The sequence below is a fragment of the Chaetodon auriga genome, chromosome 11 (genome assembly GCF_051107435.1).
Source record: "Chaetodon auriga isolate fChaAug3 chromosome 11, fChaAug3.hap1, whole genome shotgun sequence".
In the NCBI taxonomy this organism is placed as follows: Eukaryota; Metazoa; Chordata; class Actinopteri; order Chaetodontiformes; family Chaetodontidae; genus Chaetodon; species Chaetodon auriga.
Window position 1 is genome coordinate 5,746,245 of NC_135084.1, and position 25,530 is coordinate 5,771,774.

The 25,530-nt window shown below is 42.6% G+C and overlaps 1 protein-coding gene across 2 annotated transcripts in view; it reads right to left on the bottom strand.

The window, feature by feature from the left end:
* Positions 1-5,123: 5,123 nt before the first annotated feature.
* sertad2b (SERTA domain containing 2b) overlaps positions 5,124-25,530 on the bottom strand; it is a 34,274-nt gene continuing 13,867 nt past the window's right edge. Inside the window, exons 1-2 of one of the 2 annotated variants that reach the window (XM_076743020.1) lie at positions 19,341-20,716; positions 5,124-10,419 (exon numbers count right to left, since the gene is read on the bottom strand). In XM_076743020.1, coding sequence (XP_076599135.1) covers positions 9,123-10,415 — 1,293 coding nt within the window. In that variant the 5' untranslated portion in view covers positions 10,416-10,419; positions 19,341-20,716 and the 3' untranslated portion in view covers positions 5,124-9,122. Of the gene's footprint in view, positions 10,420-19,340; positions 20,717-25,530 lie in introns of those variants that run through there. The other variant, XM_076743019.1, reaches the window with a different exon arrangement.

The following is a 25,530-nucleotide window of genomic DNA, read 5'->3' on the forward strand; positions in this document are numbered from 1 at the left end:
AGCACCATGGCCAGCGCTCTGTGTCTTCTAGGGGGCGCTGTGGGTTTTTTTTTTTTTTTTTTTTTCCTTTTCTTTTCTTTGTAAGGCAGTTCATTTGAATGGAACAACAGCACCGAAAGACACATGGGCAATTTCCTGAAATAATAGTTACTGGAGAATAGACACACACACCCCTTCCCGAAGCAAGGACTAATACATTGCACATAATGGCCATTGAATTTGTACACATTTACTCATTCGTATCCTCATTGCACCTCTGGTGTCTGACCACGAGATGGCACTATAATAAAGCTATTTTACAAGTATTTACACACTGCAGACAAGTTGCACTTACGACCGGAAAAATAAGTAGGAATAAATGAAGTTATGGCTCTGCTGGAAAGGTTTTTAATACATCTGTGTTTTTATTTGTGATTAACGCTTTTTAAAGCGCCCATGTGCTGCATAAATAAAGGTTTCATATAATAATATTGTTGTTGTTGTTGTTGTTGTTGTTGTTGTTGTTGTTGTTGACCGGCATGGGTGTTTCAATAGCCCATGCCGATACTGATATTTATAGAGCAGGCCAGCCAATATATAATGCCCATATCATGTTGTTTTTGCAGTTTGTAAAAAATACTTTTGAATGAAAAATGAAGTTGTAGGGCACACAACTGCATTTACATGCAGTAGCACCCAGCAGTACCTTTTTTTTTCACTGAACATTTAGAATTATTCACTTGAACACAGAAAAATATTTGAAAATAAAAAATGTGCGTTGTCTGTAATGAATCTGCAGACATGTTTTGTTTCATCGCCTCGTGAGCGCAGCCATGGCCACCGATTTTCTCAGAATCTGGATGCTGGCCGATTAATCGGCCGACCAATTAATCGGTACAATTAATTATGTTGTTGTTGTTGTTGTTGTTGTTGTTCACACATGTATTAAGCTAGAGTTTAGCAAATTAAATTTAAATATAAATAATTTCTTGTTATTTCTGTGGAGTATAACAATTTGAACAGAATATTATGATTTAATAATAATAGTAGTAATATCTATAATGCCTCTATGGAGGCCCAAACGTGACAAGTATTAACAAATGAGTCAAGATGTTAAAGCGGAATTCCACCTATTTTACACATGAAAGTGTGTTTCCTGGTCTTGGGTGTACTCCTGCACACATTAAAAATGATGAGCATGAATGAAGTCTGGAGGAGTGGAATTAGAAAGTGACCTTACCAGACCTCTGTACCCTGTCCTCATCTCCACTCATGGTTTGAGGCTACATTAGCCGCTACTAGTAAAAGACCGCCGAATCTCCAAACAAACTGTCAACAATGGAGTTGCAGTATGGGTAATGTAGGCTCCAGGTCGGCTTTCATTATTGAACTAACAGTATTATTTATTGATTGTTATAAGTTACATTTTTGACTGTCTGATACCTTCTATATGTATAATTCACTTTGGATGACTATCATGGAATTATACAGAAATACAAAAACAAATTGAAATATGAAGCATTTGGGGAAATGACAGTCAGTAAAATCAGCCAATTACCATGTTTAAAGTATCCCTTCTTCTATAAAAAAAAAAATCATGTTGATACAACTGAGAAGCAGTGTCTAGATAACCAACAGAGAGAAGCAGCTCTCTGTCTCACTGCCTCTGTGACTGACTGTCGTCGGTGTTGTCCTCAGTGACCTAAGCTCTGCTGTTGCTAAGTTGGGCTAAACTTTCCCTCCCTCCACCAACAGAGACAGATTGTCCCCCTTCCCCTCACAGCTGTGTGGTCTGTATGCTGGAAATAACCACCGGCCTGCAGATTGGGAGTCATGGCTGTTTAACAGTGGCAAATGTTGGCACTGTGCTGCTGTAGACCAGAAAGAAAAAAACAAAAACAGAGAAAGACGTCGACTGAGCTTTATAATGCAGACTATTGAGCTGTTACCCAGAGACATACAATGTCCAGTGCAAAGTCGAGACAGCCCTTGCCTCAAACTGGGACTATACCAACCAGCCAAATCAAATCTGAAGCGCATCTGGAGCATTACCGAGCGAACTGTTTCTGTTAGCTTGCCAGGTAAATGCTTTAGCTACTGTTTGTACAAGAGTTTGTACCATGATGCTACGACAGTGCACTACATTCACAGTAGATGCTTAACATTGCCTGAACTAGCTCCTGTAGTTTTTTAATGATAGTTAGCTGCAGCTAGGTAGCTAGCTGAAAAGGCCAGATCTCAGAGTGTTTGACTACCAGTATTTTCTGTTAGCTTGCATGCAATCTAGGTAGCTACAGCAGCAACAACAAGCTCACTGACACCTTAAGAAATCTTACATTTGCTTATGTGAGGACACTTGTTTGCCGGCTAAAACCTTCTGCATATACAACAAGAAACACTGGTTTTCAGGAGAAGGCCTACAGAAGTGGAGACAGGAGCCTGCACAGAAAGGTCAGAAACACACCAACAAAGGAGATCAGAGTGGCAAAGGGCTATACTTCAAAGTTCAAAGACAGGTTTTCAGCTAATAAGCGTGCATCAGTGTGGAGAGGCCTGAAGGACATCAGACAAGAAACCACCCCCTGAAAGTGTTTTACTGCAGGTCTGATAATCCCACATACACCCCCCTCACCCGCTCTAACATCAAACAATCAACTGCAACCCCTGCCGACCACCTCGCCCCTCCCCACTGACACCCCATTGCACTCAGGATCTGTGAAGAGGATGTGTGTCAGCTCATACAGAGACACAAGATCAGGAGAGCACCAAGCTGGCCTCCATCTTCATGCAGATTTTCAACAAATCACTGGAACTGTGTGAAGGTCCACAATCATCCCGATCCCTAAGAAACCTTCGATCAGAGGATGAATTGACTCCAGGCCTGAAGTCCTGACATCTATGGTCATGAAATCCTTTGAAAGACAGGTGTTGACCCATCTGAAGGACATCACATGTCCTCTGTTTGACCCCTGCAGTTTGTCTACCAGGCAAACAGGTCAGTGGAGGATGCAGCGACATATGCAAGAACCTCTTTTGGACTTCAGCTTGGCGCTCAACACCATCATCTCAAAGGTCCTCCACTCCAGTTTCATCAAGCTCACTGCGCCAGCCTCCACCTGTCAGTGGATCACAAACTTCTTGATATACAGGTGAGGAGTCTGCATACAGATGGAAGACTGAACCGATGGTCCTTTGGTACTCACAACAACCCAGAGCTGAAAACACTCAAAGCTGTGGAGGTGACAAGGGACTTCAGGGGAAGCAACACTGCCCCCCATCACCGTACTCAACAACACAGCGTCTGCTGTGGAAACATTCTGAGATCCACTATCTACTGGGACCTAAAGTGGACATCCAGTGGAAACTCCCCCAGCAGAGGATGTACTTCCTACACCAGCTCAGGAAGTTCAACCTGCCTTAGAGGCTGCTGATCCAGTTCTACACTGCAGTTATCCAGTCTGTTTTATGTTCCTCCACCACTGTCCGGTTTGGAGTAACCACCAAACAGAGCAGGAACAGACTACAACAGACAGTCAGAAGAAATCACTGGTGCCGACCTGCACTCCATGTAGGACATATACACCTGCAGTGTGAGGAAACAGGCAGACCCATCACACCCCAGACACAACCTGCTCCTACTTCTCCCTTCTGGTAGGTGTTACAGAGCACTGACGGTGAAGGGTTCAATCTGACGTACAGTGTTATTAACCCTCTAACACCAAAACATCCACTTACTTCCACAATCAGACATTCAGGAAGGGAGTTATCCTGTGTACGTTTGGTTTGGTGGTGAGTGTACATGAGTGCAGCCTGTGTGTGGACACAGACATCCACAGGTTGTCTGTGCTCCAACAGCTGCGAGTTTTGGTTTTGTTATAGGAATTTCAATAGTTGTTGCACAAATACAATTTTAGAAACACAGCCTTTACATTCATGCCACACATCTAAATAGAAGAAACTTTTCCAATGAAGGATGTTGGATAATGTGTTTTGTGGTGACCTGACTTGAATTTGGGTATTCAAGACACACTTGGATGTTCATAATAAGAGCTGAAAATGGAACATGGACAGTAAGTGGCTACTGTTGTGGTATCTGTTGAGGTCATGTGTTGAGTACTGCAGCTCTATGGTTGGATCCATCATTTGTTTTCAGAGGCAGAATTGGTGAGATATGAGTTGAGAAAGTCAGTGCTGAGCCATGGCAACCTCTTGGCCAATAAGAAAATATATCGTCCAAATAGGGAACCTTGACGATGAAAAACCTGGTTACTTCATATCATGTACTACAGAAACATCTGACAAATGAAATCAGTAAACATAAACATACCAAAGGACCTAAAAATCAATATTATCCTACATGACATGACACTTCAATTTCAAAGGTGGAAAGAAGAGAACTTATTATTAGAGGTGGTTAACATTTGAAAACTGTTGCAGAGGGAAACCTAATGGATTTCCACTGTCAGGAATTAAGCTTCTCAAAATGTAACTTAACTATCCACCATTTTTCCTCACATGCACTGACACAACACCAATTCACTACCTATACTCCTGTTCTTTCTTCTTGTATTTCTTCTCCTGCTAAGTCACATCCATTGCAAAACTTTTCAGTTAATGGCGGCCATGTTTTTCAACCGATCTTGCTTATTTATAATGGAAATGTGTATCTCAGTCCCCAAAGACCATATATCTATTTTGGTGTTGATATAGTCAAAATCCAAAAGTAGATGCAATGTGATGTGTTCAATTTATGCGAATTCAGCAAAATTCCATTATAGTGGACTTGTATGGTTCAAGAGGCTTTTTCATGGAGCACATTGAGCTGGACTTGTGTCAGTATGAGGGCCGTGGTCTTTCAAAAATGTCAATTTTGGACCATAATTACAGTGCCACCGCCTGACCGATTGGACTCATATTTCTTGGGAAACACATGCACATAATTTCCAAAGTGTCATGTTTCTAGCTCATTCCAGCTCACAGCAATTTGAGCCACCGCAGCAGAAAATAATAATTAACCAGCACATACGTGACAGTGTTCTCCCCTGTCGTGCATCGTGAAGTGCAATGTGTTTGTGAGTATGCATGTCAAAGAAGAAGACTGTGCACAATATCAGAAAGTAAGGAGACAAAAGGGACATCTGCTCTCTTTACAGTTTATTGTATATATATATATATATATATATATATACACATTTATATATATATATATAAAACTACAAAAGTAAGACTGTTTCAAATTTATAGACAGCTGTCCATTATCTCATATACTATTTGGGTATATATACACATACATATATATACATGTACATATACATATATATGTATATATGCATGTCTCTGTGTGTGTGTGTATATATATATATATGTATATATATATAATCTACAGTCCATATTTAGATCCCAATACAGTGATCAGCTGACAGTTTCTCTCTCTATGTTTGTGTTCTATTGCATAGAAAAAGGCACAGCTCTGAGGTCTGTGTAAAATACAGCCTTCTTAGAGGAAATCAGCTGCGGTCAGTCTTTCTCGGCGATTCGAGCCGTCACACGATCGCACGCTCAGACAGCGCTAAAACAGGTTCGGTAACAAACACTGATCAAAAAGTCTCAGGAGCTTGAATGTTGTTCATACTATGTACATTACTTTTGGCATTGAAGCATCTATGACAGGCTTTGGAGTCTTGACATCTGAAGGTTGGAGACAGGTTTTAGAGTATTGCTGCATGAACTGTTCGCCTTCAACTGGAAAATGATGAACAAAAAGAGTACAAAAGATGTAAAAGGTTGTGGCTGCCACCCCACGAAAATCAATAACAAAGCAACAAACAAACAGATAAACGAGATAATATAACTACCTATGCATATAAAAAATGGCTTCCACCCATATTCCTCACTCAGATACATTCCTATCTGAAGTACATTCCTACCACACATTCTGTACACACATTTACAATCCAAATGTTCACTTCACATCAAAAATAAATATATTTACACAGAAAAGAAAAAAAAAACAAAACAATACGAATAAATAACTTCATTGACCAAAAAAACAAGCACTCCAAAAGTCAAACATAGTGAAAGAAACCAGACACAGTCATCTACAAACAGTATTAGTTGGTACTGCTATCTGCTTGGCTCACACTCTGCTTTGAGTTCAGCTCAAATGCAGTTCATTTACATACTAACTGAGGTCAAACGCACACTGGGAAACAAATCATCTTCCATTGGAACACGTTTTAACATCACCCTGACCTCACTGCTGCTGTAAGAGGAGTCAGACTGGATTCCAGATAACACATTCTGTCCTGTTAACAACTACAGAGTCCCACCAGCCGGGACCTTTGCTAGAAATACTATTAACGTGTTACACCCTATTACAAGGCTGTGTTAGCAGAAACAAAGTGCTATGCGGTTCTTGTGTTACTTGTGACTTTACTTTCAAAGGAAAAATCCACCCTGCATTATTTCCGACACCTACTGGTGAAGTACGCTGCATTTCCGGACCAATGCAGTGTCTGTGGTGTCTTTTTCTCATATTGCTGTGAATAACTGGACAGATGGAGATATGTATACAGATGACATACAGTGCACAGCAGTTCCAACAACAACCACATCTAACACGTTCACCCAAACACTTTTATAGGGTGATAACATATGTTATATGTTATGTTCTGAGCGGTGCTCTCGCCCTCAAGTGGCCAGTGAATGTAGCTTTAGAACTGAGGGCTTGTGAAAAGCCACCATTTTGCACTAACATCCAACTGAAATATTAATGACAGGTGATAAATAAGTGTAAAGTATACCAGGGTGGATTTTTCCTTTCATGTTTGAGCCTATTAGTTCAACCAGGCAAGGTGACTGACTGCTAACGTCTTTCTGAACATTGTAGCAAGAAAAGGCATTTCACAACTTTCTGTTTTGTTGTATCAACTCTTAAAAACAAGCCATGTCTCTGCACCTTGAAGACTCCTAGAACTGTGCTATCCTGAGGTCCCGTAACTAGTTTGACTTCTTCATAAAAGGAAAGATGGTGGGTCTGTGATTTGCTAATGCAAAAATAATAAAAAACTGTTTTTGTGTGGCTGTAGACATGAAGGTCAGCAGCCTGATGCAGTAGACTGTCACACTGTTTTCAGCCTTTTGCCTCTACTCCACATGCAACAGCCAAATCTGTGTATGAGGACAGCTGTGAGTTGGACAACTACATTATCAAACATAACATCAACCTCATTATTTTAACAGGGTAATGGGAAATATGTGTAAACAGAACTATTTTTAAGGTCAACAGATATCATATAAAAGGTTCAATTGTGGACACAGCATGTCTTCCTATTCTATTTAAAACTGTGTGTGTGTGGTCTGCTGGGAAAAAAAAAAATTGTAGACCTTAGGAATCCTCATGTGACCCCCGTCTTAGACGCAGCACTTGGCTATCACATTTTGTCTTTTTCTTCCAAAAAGCATGCATAGTGGGGCCTGTGCAGGGGCCAACACAGTCTTTTGCATCGCTGCAGTATCAGATTAACATCATGGTGGAAATGCACATTCAACTTATTTATGGGACAGATTTAGCCCTCCTGATATCCTATGTGTTTAAAACATCCATGGGGGTTAGGGTCAACCTCAGACCTGCACTGCACAATGCACAGAAGTGAGTCAAACCCTGAGATTTGGCATATAGGGCTCCTATTCTACACACAAGTAAACATAATCTCCAAATAAGGGGTGTGTGTAATACTGTATGCTGTGCCGTAATTTGTCTGTCACTCATGTTGCTAATTCTGTCGGAACCAAACCAAAAAATAAGGCATTTCTACTCAAATATTCCATTTTCTTTGTGTGATTCTGAGAATTTCTATGGAGTCACATCGGTACCACAATGACTTTCCCTGCAATCTTTGATAGCTGCTTTGTCTGGAGTCCCACACAGCTGAATTTAATATGTGTTTGGAGCCTAAAGTCTCTGCTTTGGTTGGATTTTTCAGATCATCAACAGCCAACTGGGACGCAAGACTTGGTGGTGGTGGTGCTGCTGTCCCTTCCAATGTAAACACATCCAGTTTTCCCGTGGGTGTAGCTCATTTGAATTCTGCTGTAACCGAAGCATGATAACCAGCCCAAATGACTGAGCTCATGTAAAATAGCATCCAGCACAGTTATAGTATGTGCCTGCCAATAAGGAAGGGAAAGACAAAAATAAGTCCTGAACTGAATTCATAGACATGATATGTACAAGAACAGACATCTCCTTCTACCAAAAAAGTTTAACAAACAACCAGGCGACGTGTTTTAGAGCTATCCCAAAGGGTAATTATATAGCCAAGCTAATATGTAAGGTAGCACACTGGTAAAACAATGTATTCCTTGTAAAATCTTTTTTATGCTTGCTTTACAAATAAAACATAGCATCTGTAATAAGATAAAGATTAAATAATTATTTGATCATGAGAAATTACCTCAATAATAGTTTTAATACAATACAATAAGTTAGAAAAAACATTGAGGAGTGACCTCTCTGGGCTGTTAAAGTGAAGAGAACTAGAAAAAAAAAAACAAATACTGTAAAAACAGGAATTGAATAAGTGGTCATTTTGAAAGGCACTCGACTGCTAAAAGCCATGATTTCAGTGTGTTTGTGTGTGCATGTGTGTGTCATGTCTGTGTGTGTTCACCTGTATTTCTACACCTGTGAGGAGTACAGAATGGCTGCCAAATCGCCCAGAATGGGAACAATTTGTAGGTCCTAATTTCTTCTATTTAGAGTTACTTTTTAGGGTTAAGGCTTAGGTTAAGTTTAAAGAGTAAAACTAACATTAGGATTAAATTAGGATTAGGGATTAAATGGCATAAATTAAGGTCCTCACAAATATAGAAATAGACATTTATGTGTGTCTTGGTTTCCCGGTTATTTCATTTCCATATTTGGAAAGGCGAGCACAGTGCATGCACAGTGTTGTGTAGTAGTAGTTGTCATAGTAGTACTAACTGACATCACCATCTATGTTTACAATTACCGACCTTTGAAAAGAGTAAAAAAACATAAAAACAACAACCAGGAAAACGCCCAAATCGATCCCAAATTTTCATTCCAGTCTGTTCTATGAATTAACTGTCTGTGTTTCTGAGGTGGTGGCGTCCATGAGTCACGAACCCACCAACACCTCCATGATGTGGTCCAGTTCTGTCAGATCAATTTTGAAAGGCTGATTGGCTGAAACTTGTGGGGCGGGGCCGCTGTAAGGTGACGCCAGCGATTTGAGGAGGTCGTCCGCCGTCACCACCGGTGACAGTTTGGCGAGGCCACTACCTGCCATCACGCCCACAGACCCCGTAGTCGTACAGGGATCAAAGTCATACATGGACGTGTCGATGTCGGCGAACAGGACATCGTCCAGTGCCAAGTCTGAGAGAAACCCCGAGGGTGAGGAAGAGGAGCAAGGGGAGGAAGGAGAGTAGGAAATGTCTACTAGGCCACCAGGGGGCAGTGTGGGCAGAGTGTCCATCGGTCGGGGCTCGGCATAACGGCCTTCTGCGAGCGAGATACCAGCTGCCTCTGGTTTAGCACCCATGGTCCTGCAGTCTCTGGGTAGACCCGTGGGTGTTGGGGAGAGGGGTGCTAAGTGTGAGGGCTGGATGAGTGGTGTGGGAGCTGGGGAGGTAGTCACGGTCGTAGTATTAGCTGCTGCTGTCCTTGTTATGGCTGTGGGAGGACCCAACTCCATGTCACTCAGAGTGGAGGGTAATACGTCATTGGACGAGGCAGGCACAGGGACCCTGGGGGACGCCTGGCTCAGAAGTGCCGAAGGTAGAGGGGGAGACAGTGTTGGGGGAGGCGACAGAGGAGGAGTGGGTGGGGATGAAGCACAAAAGGCTGAATCTCCACCATCCTCCTCTAGTAAAGAGGCTGGAGTGAGGCAGGCTTCCAGAGGGGCGGGGCAGGCCTCCACACGGTTGGGGCAGGCCTGGGATGCCTGGCAGTTGGGAGGCACCATTGGGTGGGGCGAAGGTGGTGGAGCGATCACCGGCATCAACAGTGCAGAAGGCTGGGATACTTGTGCCGTTGCTGCCGCTGACAAGACCCCAAAAGAGGGGGGCGCCTCACGGAAGCCCTCATCCATGGGGTCGTCCGGTGGCGGCGAGGGCGGGAAGAGCAGCGGCCGCAGGGAGCCTTCTTGCTTGAGTTCATCCTGGATGCGCCGTAGCATGTTGTTGATGAGGACGCGGCGCTCCAGGCTGGGCTCGCCAAGTGGCCGCTGGCTGTACAGTTTCATCAGGGAAATGTTGAAGATGGTCTGCCGTTGCAGGGTGTACGACACCTTGGACAAGCCCTCTGGACCAAGGCCTAGTTCTCCTCCCGCCACCGATGCCTCCAGCGTTTTGCCTTCCAGCCCCTCTTCATCCTCGTCCAGCTTCCGCTTCGCACCTTTACCGAACATATATCTGGAAAACACAAAACCACACAGAGGGGACAGGAGTTCATTAGTTGCTTGACTTACAAGCTGTCAGTAACATAACAAGACCACAAGCAAGTCAACTATGGTTTGCAATGTTGAAAGTGGCCCAAAATTTCAAGTAATATCCTGTCGATAAGTTAATCAACTCATCATTGCATCCAAAATGAAAAGTCCTGGCTTGGCCCTTTCAAGAGCTCTTCATCGCCTCACACTAATTGTAATTGTAGGCCCCCCATATGGGTCAGTCCCATTTGGGGTTAAATGTGATTAAATGTATCCCCGCTAGGTGTAATAAAAAATGCTAGAAGGCAATGATGAAAATTTAGTAAAAATGTTAAATGAATCTAAACTACTCTTGCTCAATAACAAACCATGTTTTAAATACGGGGCTTCCCTCTTGTTGACTTCTATTTTTTGACTGTCCATCATCAATTGACAGCACCAAAAACTATTCTTACTATTACTACCATTTATTACTATTGTTCTGCCTTTTTTGTTAATGGAGTATTTAGAAATTGGTGAAATTTGATATACTTTTGTTCCCTGACTGGACTACAACCCAAACAATTCATAAATTCCAAAAATATCCCAGTAGGCCATTGGGGTTTCTGTATGTTGATTCAAATGCAGTAGCACGGCTGGATCTCGGCATTAGGTTATCCTTGTCATACAACATCTCACCTAAGTGAAACGCAGATATATTCACCAGGGAAGTTCGCAGACTGAAACCCAGCAGCTTAACTGTGGTGATTCAAAAAGCTGCTTAAACGCAACAAGCTTACTGCAACAGGGGATTTAAAAAAAACATACATTGAAACCAAGAGCAGCTGCAATGGGAGCCTCACCGCTGCATACTGTAGCTCAGCACTCACACAACACACACACACACACACTCAGAGACAGTCACACACATACAAGTTATGTAATAGCAGTGTTCCCTGTTGTACCACAGGATCATAGGCCAGATTTAAAGCCCAACCCCCCCCCCCCATCCCTCCCTCCTCCTGCCATATTAGAACAGCACATTGAGTTACTTATACCGCTTTGAGACAGCCCATGTGTTTGAGGCATTCATAACACAGCCGTCACCCTGCTTCTCGCTGTCAGCAGAGATACAGCGTAGTTTCAAACACTTGACTGCAGAATAGATTACATCTCAGAATTTACCAGATGAAAGTTAAGTTTCAGTTTCACCTCTTTGTTTGTCCATCTGCACGCCCTCTCTCTTGATCGCCCACTCACGCACTTTCTACTGTATTTCTCTCTCACTCTCTTTTGTCAGTGAGCCGGTTAAATGACATTGAAACGCTGGTATCATTAAATCAATTTCCATTCATGGTAGCAAAGCCGGGCAGTGTCCGACTTGTGTCCAACCTTGTGGAGAGGAGGGTCATGAAGCAGGCTGACCCACACGCATAAGCCCTCGACGCAGGTTTGACCCGCATCAGCTCGGTCTGAACGCGCTAGAGTGGGGTTGAGAAATATACAGAAGAAAAGAGAGAAAAGAGAGAGAGACTGTGATGAAGACACACTACATTCCCTTAACATCCACACTCTAATAGCTCAACAGATCTCTCTATCTAATCAAACTATCTGATTGGTGCGACAGAGAAAGCAAGGAAGGCAGAATGAAAGACGAGAAAATGACAAAGGAAGAAAGAAAATAAGAAAGGAAAAACAGCCATTGCTGCAGTGTGTTTGACTCTAATCCAGGCTGACAGGCTCATGCAGCCAGTCGCTGTCTACACACATACACACACATACACACTGCGCATGCGTCTCCTCTCTCTCTCTCTGTCTCACACACACACACACACACACACACACACACACAGGAAGTGTGAGCTGTAGGCCCAGTCACCACGACTGGTTGGTTGCCATGACAAACAGAGTCAGCTGGGAATTCACCCAAAGAGATGACAAAGAATGGGATGGGGGAGAGGAGGAGGGCGGGTGAGCTGGGGGGCAGGAAGGAAGAGGAGGAAGACGAGGAGGAGGAGGAGGAGGAGGAGGAAGTAGAGTAGGTGAGAGATTGGTCTGGAAAAGGTGGGAGGGGAATGAGCAACTGTCTCTCCTCCCTCAACTTAAACTACTGCTGTGGTGCCTTTCAGCAAGGCACTCAACACAGCCTCTTCATTATGAACACTTTGTAATTGACTCATAGATGATGCAGATCTGTTACACACTGGCTGTACATTTACATTTTCCGGGGGTTAGCGAATGTAAAAACACTGTGAGCATTCATTTGATTTCTTTGCCTTGAACACAACACAAGCATGTCAACATTTTTTGGTGCTACAAAACTGTTTATGTCTATAAAGTTAAAATGAATGAAAGGTGGATTTGTTTTCGAATGTCAACTAACATCACACAGGAAACTGTCTTTTCAAGTCAGACTAATTTTATTTACATCCAAACAAATCACGAGAAGGCCTTAGAGGACTTTACAAGCTATACAACATGTGAAACAATGCAATCCTTGGATATACTATCCTGCTGTCTTCAGCTCCATACTCCAAACAAATGAACAAAGCTTTATAACATGTTAATGATCTCTCAGGGTGCTGCTAGGTGTATTTCTTAATAAAGCCAGGCTAGCTGCTTTGTTGTCTTTATGCTAAGCTAACGATCTCCTGGCCTTAGATCCATAGCTGACACGCAAATATGAGAGTTGTATTGACCTTCTCGTCTAACTATCAGCAAGACAGCAAAAAAGGACAAGTAACAAGTACTGTTAAACAAAATCAACACAAATTCAAGGGGTCCTTTTCAATATATTATATCAAACACAATATTTGTTATGTTCAGAAAATGTCAAGAAGAAGAAGAAGAAGAAGAAGAAGAAGAAGAAGAAGAAGAAAAAGAAAGAACTATATCTATCTATCTATCTATCTATAACTGCAATTCTCAGACAGTAATAAATGGGTTCTTGAGGTTCATTTGGGTGCCATGAAGAACTAAAAACCTAATTCCAACATCTAGATGTTTGTGGTGTACGACACGAGTTTCTGCATTCACTGCAGCTGCTTCTGGAGCTTCCAGGAAAATGGCGAATCAGAGAGTCAAAGAGGCAGAAACAGAGTCAAAGAGAGCAGCAGAGTCAGTTTCAAAGCAGTTTGCGGGTGTGTGATTGAGAGCTGAAGCAGCTGCGCATGTCTGACTCACTGACTCATGGCAGGGTGTTTAGACTCACACACACACTCATACACACGCACACACACACGGTGAAGGGCTGACATACCAGAGGTGCCCCACCCCTTACATTCCACTTCATTATCCTCCTCTTCCCTTTCCTTCTCCTCCACCTCCTCTCTTCTTCAGTCACTCTTTCACCTCTTTTTCATCCTCCCTCTGCTCTTTACCTCACACCCTCCCCCCTCCTTCCACTGACTGTCAAAGTTCACAGTCGTAGAACCATCCTACGCCCTATGAGCCATGTCTAGATATGAACACACCAGAGGAAGAAAAAAAACAGATCATAAATGAGTGGGGTAGATAAAGCACAACAGTGGAGGAGTACTGCATTCCACAATGGAGCCGCGGTCTTCATTCAAGGTCACTGTGACTTAACACGCCACTGTTAACTGTCTCACAAAGAACTGTCTGAAAACTACCTTTTCCAAAAGGCTTTTCATGACGTAAATATAGCTGAAGGTCTCTTGAGACCTTCGAAGCAAAGAAACAACCAGCTGTAACTAGAAATTAACCATCCCACAGTTTGAAGGTCAGATCTATTACTGATATTTTTGGCTCACAATAATCTTTTTTTCAAGAGCCTTTACTTTTAAATTGGACAGAAAGTTGCTAAATATGATTAACATTCAGTGTGTGCATCAAACACTACTTACAGTGGTAGTAACACTGTATGTTACTATTGTGTATATGTGCTTGTGTGAACGGAATCACTTCAGGTTCAGGGCCCCTGTGATCAACGTCAGTGTGTCATCAATCAAACAGCACAAGACATCTTATGAAATGTGTTCCATTTGCAGAGTTTCCTGTTTTCTCCTTTCACCAAAAACTGAAATTTAATCTCAAAAACAAAGGCCTGCTTGTGGTTAAGTGTGTGTTTAAATAAAACTACGTGAAAAGTTGGCAATGCTTTCACGGAAGTGGGCCTTGGTAGTAAAACAGTAATTTAATGCAAAGAAAAACAGATGATAAAGAGATACACAATGCATGACGAGTATAAACCTAATCACAAAACAAAGGTGTAAAACATAAAACACACGATTGTTTCGTATATTTAGACGGGACGTCAGGTGAGTGTGCAAGCAAGAGAGTGTGTGTTAGCCTGCCAACTGTGCCTGCAAACACACATCAGACATGTGGGCCGAGCATATCATTCCAGGAGCTGGCTATCGTGAGAATGTGTGTGTGTGTGTGTGTGTGTGTGTGTGTGTGTGCTGTGCGGTAGTGCAGTGCTAGTGGACGGACTGCAGTGATATTATGATCCTGTAACCGGATACGCTGGTTTCCATGCCTGAGCTGTGCATCCACCCCTCCCCCTCACCTCCACATCGGGCTATTTCAGGTTCTCTGGATTCACAAAGTATGGACGCACACTACACATTACGCTGCTGCAGGCAGATGAGCGTGGCACTGTGCTGGATGCTTAGCATGATGTGCATTAATCTCAGCATGGACATACAGCAGCACACTTGCAGTTTGCGGTCATGACTGTGCTTCCACTGCTTCTCCTCGCTGTAATGCATCCAGCTCTGCACATGAGGACGACACTGTCCAACTCACTCCTGTGTGTGTGTATGTGTGTGTGTGCGTGTCTCTCTCTCTCCCTCTCTCTCTCTCTCTCTCTCACACACACACACACACACACACACACACACACACACAATGTAGAACTAGTAAACACATTCCAGACAAAACCCAGAGGAAGAGATAGTGCGTTGTAGTACTCGCCTGACCAGAGCCACTATACTCAATAGCAGCTACGCTTCCACACACAACTTCAGATACAGTTACACCATGACGATAGCTACTACTACTACTGTTACTGCTATGACTACTGCTGTTACTACTACTCTGTCTAGCAATATACTCATTCCAGCCTTATGACATTTTTGAGGTGCCACAAAGTGGACTTGGTCATCACAAATCATCATCAAGCCCCTGCCAGCAATTTTTCCACACAAATTTCCTGCTCATTCTCTTGCATGGACCTGCAGTAAAATATGCAAACACCCTCAGCCAAGAAAATACAGGATATGTGTCTTTTCCCAACAGTTGTTTTCAACCACACTCTTCTACAAACACAACTCAGAAACCCAACACATGGAAGTAACGCCATTAGGAGCTTTGTTGATAGGAAATGAAGGTCATTTAAATATTAAAGATTATTTAATTTGTTTGTGATCTCAAGTGGCTTCCAGTGTAATTTTGTGGCCATTTTTTAATAATCCAGATTATTAAAAGTGTGCAAAGTGTATCCGTGGAACAACAAACAGGGAGGACAGGTGGTAGAGGAAAGTAAGAAACAAAATAAATAGGATAATCATGTGGCTGGAAACAACGTCCAATGTGTGTGCGTACCACAAAAGTGTGTGTGCGTGTGTTTGTGTGTGTTTTCCCTCATAGAGATCATAAATGCTCACATGACAGAGGTCAGCTGGGTGTCAGGCAGGGAATCTACTACGATTTCTTACGTAATGACAGACCTGGTTACAAAACACAACAGCTCCTACTGTGCAACAAGCAGCATCCATTAATAAGGAGACACTGTGGTGTGAGAGCCAGCATGGCAAGAGTAGGCTGGATTTAACAAGGATGTTGATGTTTCCCAGTTTTGGTGAAAAATAAAGGCATGACAATTCATTCCTCTGACTAATCGTGTCTTATTTCAATCTGAATGAATGGATTTCTGAAGTTGAATAATGGCATGAAAAGTATAAATTCAGGTGTCAGAAGACAGGAGATCCATCTCTAGTTCAGATCAGCAACATTTCAAGCAGAGCAAAGGAGTAAGGACTGAGAAAAGAGTGCAAAGGTCAGGGGCAAGCAACTGACTTTTAACCCAGACTCCCCAACTCATCGGGAAACCTAACTCTGTTGCAGTTTATTTGGTACATATTAGGGCTGAACGATATACAGAAAAATCTGATTGCCATTATTTTGAAAGATATTGCGATTGCTACTGCCTGAGAGTCACGATTTGAGTGGGAATTTTTGCATAATTTTCAGTGAAAAATAATGATGATGTGATTTTCGCTAGGGTCTGCACCAAACAAGCACGTTCCCTTACGTCTGGAGAGTGTGATTTGTAGGCTGGGGCATCTCTGTAGCACCACAGTGCTTCATCTATCGTGGTATTTTGTGACACATCTTAACTTCATCAAACAATTTCAGCTCCTGCAATTTGGATTTTACACTTCATTATTTAAGATTAACAGTTCAGCCCTAGTACATGTATTTTTGGGGGGTTTGTAGTTTCTAATATTTAGTCAACCCTCACAGACAGAATTGGGCAAGACAAAATATTCAGTAGACAAAAGCAATTCAATACGACCACAAACTACTGCAACCATGCTGAGCATAAATTCTATAATCATTAAGGTGGGATTTATAATAGAGTTTTATTTAGCTCAGGCTTCTGCACAGCCAGTACACTGAACACTGTGAGTCCGTCATAAACGAGGGACCTGACGGGTGTTTACATGCCGTATTCTTTTGGATTTAAGGTGTTGTGTTAGTTAAAGGGCCAATTCATTGTTCTACCAAAAGTTAACATCATGTTTTACAGAATTGTGCAGCAAGTCATAGAGACACACGTGGACGATAACTTGGTGTGCGAATCTAAAATTTCTGGTCATTAGCGTATTCACACACAAGCTCACTCACTCCCTCACACACACACTTAAGTCTATAAATAAAAGGCAAAAGAAGAGAGCAGAATTAGGTCAGCAGACATGTCTACATGGTGTTGAGCACTCCACTCTTTCCACCGAGCCTCTTCAGGGAGAGAACACAGCTTGACACTTCTAGTGACAAAGCCTCAGAAGCTACTGAAACCTTCAGCGTCCATATGTCTGGTCACTGGGTGTATCGTAGTATCCACCTTATTACTGCAGTATTTGCCTTTTTACTGCAGCATGCACTGTATCACAGCAGATTCGGCCTTATTACCACAGTGCCCACCTTGTTACAGCAGCACCGGCTTTAGTGCTGCAAGTGTCATCATTTTTACTGCAGGCAGCACCCTTATTACTTAAGTATAATCCTTGTGAATGCAGTACAAGCCTTATTACTGCACTTGAAGCCTTACTGCTGCACTGTGAGCCTGATTACTATTACTAGATACAGGTATGCAGCTTCTGAGGGCATGAAATATAAAGTACCTTGCTACTACATGCATACCTGATTAGGTAGCCAATGCAATAACACTTGCATATGACTTGAAATTCAAGCCTTCGAGGTTGACTCGAAAAGCCTGCAGCTGTCATCTCTCCCATAACGTCCGATACATTTTTATATCAATGCCTTTTGAAAAAGCCTGGGGAGATGTGTGTTATAGATGATTTTGTTATACAGCTTCAAAAACTCCAAAATTTCCTCCCAGCTCAGTTCTGGTGTATTGTGTGGGGAGGAAATGTAGGGGATTTGGACTGACTACTGGGTGCTAAAACAAAATCAGGGAGCGCATCTTAAAACTAAAGGCCCAACCTGTTTTCCCATTTTGTTTAGGGAGTTTCAGCAGTAAACTGCAGAGTGAAATTTAGCCATTGTCATGTTGATTATTGGAAATGTTCCACATAATGAAACAGTAAAATTTAACAATCAACATTTTTTTTTTTTTGTCTGGACTCTGCCAGGAGTCTGGGGACCTCCTAAGGGCTACCCCACTTAGCAAAAACAAGGCTTTCCTCTCCCCACTGTGGTTATCGGCTCATCTACAGCACAGGCAGTTGTGTAACTCAGCCACACATCTGGCTTCTCCTCAGATGGGGTTCAGCTCTGATCAAATAGCACTCTGTGGTCTGATGTGAACCTATAGTGTGGCTGCTCGACCAGACAAAGTAAGACGCTCCGATGTGACCTGTGTGCAGCTTGTGGATCCCAACACAGCGATGAAGGAAGACGAGATGCTGTCATAGAAGCAGACTGCTGTGATGCACGTTATGAAACAGAGGCTCCCCCTCTTACTACAACTGCCACACTGACTGAGACAGTCCAAAACACTGGAGGCCAACTCACATCCACGTCCACTGCAAAAACACATTTCACTACTTCACAGCAGGTTTACAGGTGTACTTGAGCAGGTTGTCAAGAAAGACTGAATCAAATGTACAGACCCTGTGCTCTCAAAGGGCTTTTAGGTAAAGAGACTATGAGAGTTTCTCTGTGCTGCTGTTGACAGGTCTCTTCAAATATGACTTGAACAAGTCATATTTGGCCCCAATACGTCTTCAGTGAATGACGTTTACATGTGAGACTATTTATACAAATGTAGGTCATTTTAAGTGATTTTAGGAGGAGTGAAATTACTTTTAAAACAACCTGGGTGAAATTATAAATTGACGATCTCCTATCGCAGTACGCGCCATTGGAGAATCTATTTTGGGTTACAAAAAAAAAAAAAAAAAAAAAAAAAAAGTTTATCAGACAGACTTTCCCCCTAGTGATAAACTGGAAAGTTTCGGCTGTCTCGGCTCCATAATGTGGATTGTGGAGAGAGCTAGAGGGATAGAAGGACACTCAGAGTACAGAGGGACACCGTATTGTCCATTTAATACGAAAACTTTTTCAAGCAGAGCCCATTACCCACAGCAGTACTGAAACGGCAGCCTTCGCCGTGTCTATTATCAACACATATAGGTTACACACTGCCTTGCCGTGATGTATTTCCTCGGCGTGTTTTACTTTGCTCTATGAAAGATAGAAATGGTGTCTTACCACATCCAGGTCCGCCGGAGTTTGAAAGAGAAACATGGGGGGTATTTAAACAGTCCTGTCGGCTACAGAAGAACAAGCCGTCCTCGCTCCCGGAGACTCTGTCACACAATGGCGCTGATAGGAGGAGAAAACTGCCTCCGCTCACAGGAACGCTGCTGCCTTCACGATCTGTGGGACATGCGCGCGAGCGAGGCTGCACGTGCGCTTCTCTTTCTACTGCACATCCATGGCGCGCTCGTGTCTCACAGTCGGTGTCATTTGAAGCAAAAACGTAGGCTACCAAGTTATTACTTCATCAGCGTGACGCATGTGATAATACGCTACACAAAGGGAAAATCGACGTTCAATGCATCACAGATGAACATGTCAACTTTTGCCTGACATCATCGTCATTACTGTGCAAGACAGACTACTGTATGGTGAATACTACACTTAAATGAAGTCCAAATGAGGAAGATCCATGGAGCTACCAAGATGCGCCATTTAGAGAACAGACAGCATAATATTGTGGCGACTAAAGGTCAACTGGGTGCATTTCATTACTATACAATTATAGCATAATATATTATACTGAACTATGTCACGGAATATTTTTTATTTCTGAATTTTCAGTCTGTAATTAACTTTTAAGATGGTACGATCTTTTGTGCAGCGGCCTCCTTGTCCCTCTTAATATCTCATAATACTTACAACAGATAAATACACACAAAATCTGGAGATAGCCTAAAATCAGCTCATTTATATATCTTAGATACGTTTTAATTTTTTACAGTTACTTTGCTTAAAATATCAATTACACTTCTCGGGTCATTATTAACGTAACAGCGGTATAATTAGTTTCTTGACAGGATCCATTTTGTTACGGTTGGTAAATTTACGAGGGGCACCTGAAGGCAGCAGGAGCTGAAATCGAGCAGCTGCCCCGAGAAGTGGCGTCGTCAACTTTGCTCCGCCCACACACGCGCACACACGCGCGCGCACATACACGCGCGCACACACGGTGTGTTCTGTAACAGTGTGTCTCTCTGTCTCTGTCCCTCTCACTGTAAGTCTATTTAATTAAACATTAAAAACATTTTGAAAGTGGAGGCAATGCTCACGTTTTGCGCTGGAACTGCAGCGCTAAGCCCTTATTAAACCTGCCCTACCACTACTTTTACTATAGTCTCATGCTTTTCATTTTCAACTACCTCATCAGAGACTTTCCGAATCTGCTGTGTTTTGCCCTTTCCATTTTGGCATGTGCTGAGGAGCTGAAATCATTAATTTCAGCCTATTCTTCTCCTGACAGACAATGGAGAGCAGTCACAGGACAGCACTGGACTGACGGTGCTGTTTGGCGGGTTAGTGATGCCCATCCTACCCTGTGGCAGATGGCAGGAAGTTGTCCGGTAAACTCAAACAAAACCCTGCAGAGTCTGCTCCATGAAGACAAAAACACCAGTGGAGCATCCCGGGGCAGAAGAGGGGCATCTTAGACCGTTTGTGTCCCCGATGGCCCCTGCCACACACTCAGCTGTGCACTGATACACCAACAACCACAATATAAGCCTCCCTACTTTTTCTGACAGACTGCCTGTTCTCAGGACAGGTCTGATCAATGTGCTGTCAAAAGTATTAGACATCTACTGGACTCCAGTCTTTGCAGGACTTCAGTTTCTCATCTTGTCAGGGTGGAACGCAGACTTTAGGCCTTCATGGTGACATGTTGACACAGAAAGTGGCACAACCAAAGTCATCGGTGCATCTTTGTGAAATATTTGGTTCTAGAACCTTGGGGAGGTCAAAACGATAACGATTGTACATTGTTTAAGGTAAAAAAAAAAAACTAAAAAAACAGTATGAGCCTGGCCGCTAACATGACAGTAACTTTGCATACAGTAGTAGCCTAATTTAAAAAGTCGTACTTGTACCATTGAGTCCTGTCTCATGACCACAAACCATCCTCAGTTTACTATCTGACAGAAAAAGGTTAAATAGAAGTGGATGGTTAAATAGAAGTGGATGGTTAAACGCAGCTACAGTAATAAACTATAATAGCTTCCTCCATTTTGGACTCTTTGGCTGCGTTCTCTCAAAGGTCAACACTGTCAACACGGCCTGTTATTGGTCAACACAGCACATTTTCAGGTGAAAGTTCAACCAACACAACACCAAACAGTTGAGTAGATTTACTTTGCCCATGTAACTGCACTGGAATGAACTGATATCAAGGCTAAATTTCACTATTTCAAATACTAGTGTGACCAGGTCTTAAAGGTCCAATGTGTTGGATTTAGTAGCATCTAGTGGTGAGGTGCAGATTGCAACTAACTGAATACCCCTCGCCTCACACCTGCCCGATGGCGGCTGCTAAGAATGCGAAAGGCGCTCTCTAGAGTCGGTGTTTAGTTTGTCCATTTTGGGTTATTGTACAAAAATGGCAGTGCGACATGGCAAAGAAGAGGACCTGCACTCTCTGCAGACATAAAGGCTCATTCTCAGCTAATAAAGTGTATAATGATTCTTATTTTCAGGTGATTAAACAGTGATGGAAACATATTCAGGACTATTATATTCCATTTCTGCCAACAGATCTGCCTAAACCTAACACATTGGACCTTTAAGATATCATTGGCTGAAGGTTGCAAGACGCAAAAGATTCCACCATTGGACAGTGTTAAATTTGTGATTCATTATTTTTTTTTATATAAAAGGCTCAACTGCCTCAGCACAATCAGTGAAGACAGCAGAGCTTATGGAAACTGCCGGTCAAACAATAAAAGACGGCAATATTCTGTTATTCTGGGCAACATGAATACTCCATATATTGGTATTATGCAAACAGTAAAGCATGAATGAAACCTCAGCTGGAGTCTGGCTAACAGGCGGGTTAGCTGGGGTAGCTCTGTGCATGCATGCATGCATACGTAGCTTCTGTGGCGAGAGAAGATCTGATTTTAGTCCTGCGTTCATCTCTCTGGACTGCGAGTTGACTCATGAATGCAGAGAAGAGAGGAGGGATGGCTCTAAATAAAGATTTCAGGTCAAAAACAGGAAATGGCTCAGTGAGCAGGGAGGGCAGGGCCATAGCAACACCAACTGGAGAGCTGCACCCACAACATCCCTCCCTCTCTCTCTCTCTCTCCCTCCCTTCATCTATCTTTATTTATTTCTCCCTGGCTCTTTTTTATTTCCCTCTCCCTGTGTGAAATCTGCTTGTTGCTTGTCTTTCTTGCCTTTTTCACTGTTGCTTTATCCTTATTTTTTATTCCCTGCCTCTGCCATTCTCCCATTTGATTTTTGTCTGAGGTTTCATTTACATTCAGCGACTTTACTGACAATTAAGAGAAAGAGAATTGCACAAAATCACCAGCTTATGCGTTGAAACCATAATGAAAGACTAAATGGGTGTTTCTTAAAATGTATTCTAAAAATTAACACAATAATCATCACACACATACAAATGACACCATGCTATGCTACAAGACACTGACAAACCAGTAAGTGCTCAGTTCTATTGTTGTCATGTCATTGTCTACGTTTCTCTGTACATGTATCAGGTGTGTGTGTCACTATCGGTGTGAACTTGAGTGTGAGCCTGACTCATGGTGAGTTCACTGGTCCCACTCATGACTCCGGCCCAGTACGTGAGGCAACGTGTTGCTTCCAACCATCACCGCGTTGCACCTTTGGGTGGTAACGCGCAGGATTACGACTGTCACCAGAATTAGGCCGTCGACCCTCATGTTCCATTTATACTCGCCGTGACAACACACAGGGCCTGTTTGTGTCATCAAGGTCTGTAAATTCACACAGACACATGAGCCGAAAAATGCCAGGATGACACGCGCGCACACACACACACACACACACACACACACACACACACACACACACACACACACACTCAACTGGAATAACTGATTCATGCGCTTGTGTCTGTCTGTTACTCATCAGTTTTATTTATATTGATTCTATTACGTCTTTGTTCTAGTCATGAAACAATCGCCACAACTTGCAGTTTGTTACTGATCCTATGAAGGACTTAATAGAAGCAATTACACATGACTAGCAGATACATTAAGCACTGGTTAATTAATCCATTACTATCACTTTTACTTCTGATGTTCCTGCTACTGCAACATTTACCACCACTACTAATCCTACTACAGTAAAGACAGCTACTAGGAACATTTCTACTACTACTACCACAACTATTACAACAGCAGCTCCTGCTGTTATCATCACTGTTGCATCAATGTATTCTAATGACCAATACTGTTGCTGCTACTGCTATTTTTGTACTTGTAAACAGACACATATGCTATACAGTATGATGTATTGCATAAATATCAGTTCTCTGAATGTCCTGCACCAGTAGCAGCACCAAAAAAGACCAACGCCACATGCTGATTATCAAACAGCCATGACCAGACAACCTGGATACACAGCGTTATTAGCTGTTATGGGAAGTCCACCAATTTTCTAATCAGCTTACTCCACATTGGGAGAACCACAAAGTGAAAACAGTTGTATGTTCAGAGGTCACAAGCTGAGATTCCTTCCGTTTAAAGCGTCAGACAGAAAGGTTGGGAACCAGCGGTACGATGTGTTCTGTGGCTCTGGAGGAGCTCTGTCAGGTCTGATAACATAACTGATGATGTCATCAGGGTTATCTTGACTTGGGGAGCTTGATACACACATGAGACTTAAAGTCAGGATATCTCAGCCTTTACCGCTTCAGTTTAGATGCTATAGTTTGTGGTGTCGTAGCAAGTTGCATTATAATACACAGGTGTACCTAATATTTTGCCCCCTTCCTTTCTTATCTTATCACATGATTACTCTATTGTAGCCCACAAGTGGACAGATGAGCTCAATCTAATACCAGAGACACTGAAGAGGAGTGCAGAAGAAAATGATTGTCTTATATCCCATTTGAAAAACTATAAACTGATACAGGGAGGGTGATTTCACCTTTGGTTACACAGCTTTGAAAATATCCAAATGTGAAATTTGGAGTGAGTATTTTAGAGCACATGGTCATAAAAGCTGAAACATTTAAAAGTGGCTTTAAAAAAGGAGAAGAAAGGAGTAAAAGCAGCAGAAACATCCACATGTGCTGGCAGATTTTGGGGAGGGTGTGTGAAGAGGACCACAGAATATTATTAATACTATTAGACATGGGCGTGGCACATTGAGAGAAGAAGAAAAAAAAAGGGGGGGGGTAAGGGGGGGCTTCACACCAAAAACACCCATCTGCTTTCTTTCCCATTCTCTCTCCCTCTCTCTTTGTCTCTACCTCCTCCTCTTCTCCCTCTTTGTCTCTCAACCAGAATCTTTATTAGTGTCCATCATTCCCCCTCTATGCCCCATACAGCTCCCGCCTCAATCACACACACACACACACACACACACACACACACACACACAATGCCTTAACCTTGGTACAGCATGATATATCCATGACTAGTGCCATAATTTTGTGCTTTACCATTTGAATTGATATGAACACCCACACAGACACACAGAGAGCTGTGCACTTCCTTCGTGTGGCCCCCCACACGTCTCACCATCCTTCAAAGACTTTGCTAAGTGCCTTGACTCATGCATTTCAAAAGAGGAAGTAAGAGTAAGCAAAGCAAGCCGGCCTCCTGCAGCGCTGCCATTTTAGTCAAACATGTTGCCAAAATGCGGCCATGCTGCTTAGAGCCAGCGCTTCCACGCCGGCGCTTTCTTTACACTCATCCCACTGTGACGCTCAGCAGCTGCTTTCCTGAATGTATGTTACATGAGACAGCAAACAACCATTAATGAGGGCAAAAAATTAAAGAGCATTGTTTTTCAAGCATTGGAGTATAAATCTAAGCACTTACTGTGCATGTTTGTAAAATTGAGTTTATTGTCCACATCTTAGGTCAAATGTCTAAAATGCTAATTCTTACTTTAATTCTAATTTTAAGGGTTTTTGCTGGACAGTTGGGAAAATTGTTTCTCAAGTTGTTCACTTTGTCAGCACAGAGCAGTACTGCAGGTAGAAACGCTGCAGGAAAAACACTGAGCGACTTATCTGAATGGGGGCCTTTGTTGCATATCGCCTCTTTCTCTCCACTTTTTGCATTCCTTTAACACAACATACCCACACAAAGCAACCCTTACATGCGCATAAAATAGGTCCATTGCTAAAATGTTTAGGCTTACTATCTCA